Consider the following 6286-nt stretch of genomic DNA (forward strand, 5'->3'; position numbering starts at 1 on the left):
CAACAAATGCAACATATCAGGGCCTTTTTTTTTCCTCAGAGAGGCACGAACCCAGGAGCATATTCTACATTATCAATATCTTCAAGTCCTACCATTTACAATGTCTGTATAAATAGCATCCTGTTTATATAACAGTTCCTGGTAGGCAGCAGAATTGCATAAACAATCATTATATCAATTTTTTAGGGTATTAATATGTTAATAGTCCTGAAAGTATGGGTGACTTTCTCTCTTAGACTTTTGCATATCTTGTGTTTTCAGTTATCATTCTTAATGCCAAGTATAATTTTTACTAAAACCCCCAAACTTGATTGATTAGTTTCTTCTCATTCAATATGCAGATCCAGAAGTGACAGAGGAAGCAGATATACTATTGATATTATTTTTCCAGGGAGGTGGCAGAAATTCTGTTGAGGTCAGTTAAAATCAAAGAAATAAATCTTGGAATCTCTTGACAAGCTTAAACATAGAGAAATACATGAGTTATCACTGAGAACAGCTTCCCTTAGTTTTCAGTGGCATGATGATTTTATGTGAGGTTTGATTCTGTTTTTAATAAGGTTAACATCTAAAATTGATTAAGAACCTACCATCAGCCACAAGTCACACTTTGCATTCATAATCTTATTTATTTATCACAATAAGCATAAAGGCAGATACTATTATTACTCTCATTTGCAATTGAGGAATGAAGCCTATGCAAGGTTCACTAACTTATCTAAACAAAATAAGAGCAGGAAGTGATAGAACTGAATTTCATGGGTAAGGTTGATTTAAAATTCTTATCTTTTAACTCTAAGCTATACCATGTCTTCAGTGTAGTACTAGTTACTCACAGACAAGGGAAAAAATAAGACTGACATTAATATCAATTTCTATAAGCAAAATATTGTTGGTTAAGCCCCCCTTGCCCACACTCCAAAATTATCCAAACAAATCGCTTTTAAATTTTTACTGACACAACCACATAGTTGTATTTAATGATATTTATAGAATCAGCAGACTGTCTCTGCTTTCTTTCTACTGTCCAGCTTTCGTCTCAGCCAGGGCCTATTTCAACTGGGACGCTATTTCTCCCCTCTTTCCAAGGACCACATGAACAAGAAATACATAAAAATGAACCCAGTGCTCTTCTGTACCCACGGAGTAGCTGAACTTGAATACTGGCTGCTGGATGAGTTGTAATGTTATCCTTTTATGGACTGTAACACACGGTCGTTGCCATACCAACTTCAGACTGACCATTCGAGGATTGACATAACCAAATAACTGAGTAAACAGTCAGGTGTATTTGCTCCTTTCTGTTCTAGTAAAATTAGGGCTCAGACTTGGAACATATTCGTGCTTTTCTAGCATCATGAATACAGTATTGTTTTTTCAGTATGAGAAAACACATGAGTATTAGAAAATTTTCAAATCCCCCACAGAAAGAGGATATTCAGTATTGCTCATCATTTGTCATATCTTAGAAAAGACACATACTTCTGGTGATGTAATCAAATATGTTATTTTTTTATTATGAAGTCTCTGGAACTTATATAAGGTTCATTGATAATCTCAGTAGTTACTGTGCTGTGTTGAGTCACTTATTAATGGCATATCATTAATTCTTTGTCACAGAACATACTCTTGGTCTTTGCCTTCAGAAATGACAGTGAGGACAGGAAGGTAGGAATTCTGGGTCAGTCTGTTAGAATTTCTGAAATGACCTCTCCTAGGGGCATCCCTTCGGTATTAAGGCATGATTTCATAAGGACTCATCCAAAATGTGCCTGTTCCCCAGGAGGGGTCATTTCACCAGTGGTTAACAGTCCTCAGCATAGTGTATAACATAACACTGGTAGGTGCTTCATCTTAGGAGAAAACTGAGGCTCACAGTGAAGGCCTCTTTTCCTGAAAGACACACAAAGAGGCATTGGGGACTAGAAAAAGGAAGTTGATCTTAACATTGTTTTCAAGGCCTGAAGTATCCTCCTTTCACTTTCTTCATTTTTTGGCTAAGACTGCATGCTTTGTTGCCATATCCTCTCAGCTCCCTTACCCTCTAGTCCTTCAGCTGCACTGACCCTGGAAAGTACCAGTCTTGAACTAATCCAACCAGCTGTCCTCACTGCTCCTATGTTCACAAAGTTATTGTTGAATAAAGTAATACAATGGTGAAGATCAGGACCACTTATGGGGGTGCAGTCCCCACCCCCGGCATGGACATGTGGTCCTTCTACATTCTCTGGTCCACTTCTCTCATCTCTCTGAATGGGATCACTTCCTTTAGGTTCTCTACTCATCCCTCAATAACGTCAATTCCCCCAATAACGTCATGTCCTATTTCACCGAGAAATTGCCTACTTCACCACTGGATTTGTGGTAAAAATCTTGCCATTTCTGCACTTTGTCTGTTCTTTAAAGTCAATAATATTTAAAGCAACTGTTGTTTCTCCAAATATGGGATGAGTTACTCTTTCAGTGTATGTCAATATAAAACATTCATCCAGTATTCGGTGTCCCGGATTTCATGACAGCTGTGCCTGTTCTGACTTAGTCATATGTCAAATCTGTGAATCCTATCCCTGTATACATATGATTTAGAAGAAATTTTTACTAACATATATCTAAAGATAAATCACTTAAGACTCAAGAACTTCTAGGTATGATAGTAATGAGATAATTTTAAGAGCGGAGTTTGGACAGGAGTTCTTTGTGCATAGAACAGATTCAAAGCTGTTTCATGAATTCCCATACTCCTACAGAAAATCCCACTCTACACTTAGTACTCCCTGATAAAGTGTTAAATATTTTTGAAAAATGTGGTTAAGGTGAATGTTCAATGAAAGTTGGCTATTTTCATACATGACTGTTTATAAAATCCTCCTCCTTGTGGTTTGATACTGAGCTCATGATTGAAAGTATCACCAGATAAAATGATTCAGAAAGACAGTGAAATTTCCCTTTGTTTTTGAACATTAGGAATCTCAATTAAACTATTGAGATAATGATAAGCTATTCTACAAAGTTGGTTATTAATTTTATTGGAGAAATCATATGCTGATGATCAGATAAGAATCCACGGAATGCTCTTGCACTATTTTAACTGTGTCATTTACTTTATGATATATTATGCTGCAGATGTCTTGATTCATTCACAATAAGGGACTTAAGAAAAAGGGGTACCACCTAAAAAACCTCTTCCCATTATTGCCTTCTGCCAAGAATAGAGAAAACAACTAGAGATATTTTGTGTAGCATAATTTCATTACTGTTGATAGTACTGAAATAATCACATATTAATGTGTTTTTTGTACCAACATATTCCATGCACTTCAACATGTAAAATGTTAAGGATTGTATTTTCATGATAATGTTTATTCTCAGAGCTGGTAGGTGTACTTAATAAATGTTTGCTCTTCAGGCCTGGTGTTTTGGCTAAGGCTGATGTTAAACCCATATTAATTTAGTTTTTTCAATAATACTCAAATACTCTGTTTGAGTAGGATAGGCAAAAATATTGCTTTAATTTTTTGAGTTTACAATCTCATTAAAGCAGTAAATAAACTATAAACAAATAAACAAAGTTAGGGTAACAGTCTGGCTATTTTATTTAGAGCTCAGGATTTTGGCTTTGTTACGTTTATTCCACTATATTTTGTGACGTTTTCAAAATAGAAACAGTGTGCTTTACCTATAAAGTTTGGAAACTACAAATTATTTCTTTCTAGATAGAAATTAGGAGGTTGGGTTTGGTTTTTCTCATGCATGGGATTCTAATTTGAATTAGAAAATCAATTGTCGTGTTCCTTGTAAGACTGAATGCCAGTACATTTTAGCATCTAACCATGTCATTTTTATGTAACTTTATGGTTTAGAATAGCACAAATAAATTTACAACAATCCGTAAGTCCAAACATCCAGGTGCTGCCCTTCCGGACATCCGTTGTATGATCAGGAAGTATTAAAATAATCTGAAGCCAATGTTAAGTCTTTCTGGCTATTATTAGCTATTTGAAAAGATATAGATTCTCTTTTATCTGCAGGTACCTTAAAGTATTAGTTGACAAAAGTTTAAATGCATTGAACAATACCCTTTTGTGCAGATAAAATAGAAAAAGAAAGCAATGAAACAACATAAATCTATGAAATCAGACTGTTGGTGAAGAAAGCTCTATCTTCTTAGTATGTGAATTTTAACCTTGTGGTTCCAGAAATTCTAGTGAACCACAAAATCTACACTATGTTTTCCATCTAACATACAATATGACTACCTTCGCTTATCTACACAATACAAACATTCAGTTCTTTGGTAAAGTAATATGAAGGGAAAAGAATTCATCTGAATGTGTCATAAATTAACAGAACTCTTTTTACTCTGCTGTAATGTGTTTAATTCCCTGGTGGCTCAATGGTAAAGAATCTGCCTACCAATGCAAGAGACGGGGGTTCAGTCCCTGGGTTGGGAAGATTCCCTGGAGAAGGAAATGGCAACCCACTCCAGTATTTTTGCCTGGAGAAGCCCATGGACAGAGGAGCCTGACTGGTTCACAAAAGAGTTGGACATGCCTGAGCTACTAAACAACGGTCCATTTAATCAGAATCTTTTTAATGTTATTCCATTTGCTTTCTCATGTCTTTGTAAAAAGACTTCAGTGAAGCGCTCAGTCACTTTGCAAATCACCTATTTTCCTGTCTTTCTTCCTGATTTGAAATACACTAGTCTCAGTTTCATAATACGCTGGCCAGAAACTGTGGACATTCTTGCTACTGCAACAGGTGTTTGTCAGTTTCTTAAGTTGCTTTCCTTTCCCCTGAGGTGGTGTTATTTCCGGTACATTCCAAAGCCTCTGAAAAAAAAACCTTTCCCATTCTCTTGCCAAACCAAATCATGACTCCAGCCTCCTATGGAGAACCTGTTGTTCTTCAGACTTTTATAGGCAACTTGTGTGCGTCTTTCTCTAATTTTTATTTGGGCGGAACTCAAATATTGATTAAGAGTTTTGCAAAGCTGAAACTGAAAATGGAAGTGATTTTTGTTCAGAAGCAAACACTCTGGATGTCTGGGAGTGGGATTGATACATTCCTGGCAAACCTGATGTAAAAAGGTTTTCATCATCCCTTTAGACCACCCTGAAGTTTGACATAAACATAAACAAACTGACCTCAATAACTTGCAGTCTACCTGTTAATGTTTCCTTTACGAGTGAGGACTCTGTATGCACTGAATGGCTAAACTTTTTATTGTAGAGCTTAAGCAGGGGACGGATAGCAGTAGAATGGAGATCATCCATCAATTGCTTATTTATATAGCTTTCTCTCTCTCCATATACTACACCCCCACTTCACCAAGTAAAACCCAAGCCTGCCCTCATGAATCAGTCATGATCGGAACACACGCATGCACTTTAGAACTGTCACAGGCAACAGGAGACAAGAGCGCTGAAACCAACCTTTTGGAAGTTTCTCAGTCCCGCTGAAGGCAACCAAAGTAAGAATATGTACCAGTGGAATGTTGACGAACTCTCTCATGATTAATCCAGGCTCAGGCAGCAGAAAGTTCTTTCTGGACAACGCAAGGAAAATGCCTCCACCGTTTACATTTTAAAGCATAGTTTGTTCCAAAAGGGTCGTCTGCTAATGACTGTTTGTGTCAGCAGCTCCTCTGGCTCTAAGTATAATCAGGAATTCTCAGACTTGGCTGTAATGATAGACACGGCCAGCTGGTGAGTATCCCCTTAGGCCAGTAATGCAAGAGTAGGGCTGGAGGAACAAGGGAAAGAAAATCCCTCTAGAATCCCTTTTAAGACAGAAGCAGAAGGACAATACCAGATGCCTTTTGTAACCATCATTGTATTCCCTGAGGTATAGTTTTCCTGATCTTCTGAGTCAGCTCATCATCTCTCCTGCACTCATCTCAGAACTCTGGATGTATCTGAGCATGATTCCTCCCCAGCTTTCACTCCCCCACCTGCATCCATCCCATAATTAATTCCTACAGATTGTACCAACTTGATATGCCTTGATTTCCTCCCCTCCTTTGATTCTCACTAGTCTCAGCCTACCCCAGCCTCCCTTTCAGACATTCATCTTCTTGGAATGATGGTAACCTCCTATCTGTTCTCTCTGCCTCTGTTTTACTGTCCTCTCGGGCCACCCTGGTGACTAAGACGGTTAAGAGTCCTCCTGCAATGCAGGAGACCCGGGTTTGATCTCTGGGTCGGGAAGATCCCCTGGAGAAGGGAATGGCTACCCACTCCAGTACTCTTGCCTGGAGAATTCCATAGACAGAGGAGCCTGGTGG

The 6286-nt window shown here is 37.9% G+C and overlaps 1 protein-coding gene across 2 annotated transcripts in view; it reads right to left on the reverse strand.

Annotated features, from left to right (window-relative positions):
• The window catches only part of MUSK (muscle associated receptor tyrosine kinase), a 98767-nt gene extending 92925 nt beyond the window's left edge, over positions 1–5842 (reverse strand). For both annotated transcript variants that reach the window (XM_005910517.2, XM_005910514.2), the window contains exon 1: positions 5436–5842. In XM_005910517.2, coding sequence (XP_005910579.1) covers positions 5436–5514 — 79 coding nt within the window. In that variant the 5' untranslated portion in view covers positions 5515–5842. The remainder of the gene's footprint in view (positions 1–5435) is intronic.
• Between the last annotated feature and the right edge of the window lie 444 nt (positions 5843–6286).

The sequence above is a fragment of the Bos mutus genome, chromosome 8 (genome assembly GCF_027580195.1).
Source record: "Bos mutus isolate GX-2022 chromosome 8, NWIPB_WYAK_1.1, whole genome shotgun sequence".
In the NCBI taxonomy this organism is placed as follows: domain Eukaryota; kingdom Metazoa; phylum Chordata; class Mammalia; order Artiodactyla; family Bovidae; genus Bos; species Bos mutus.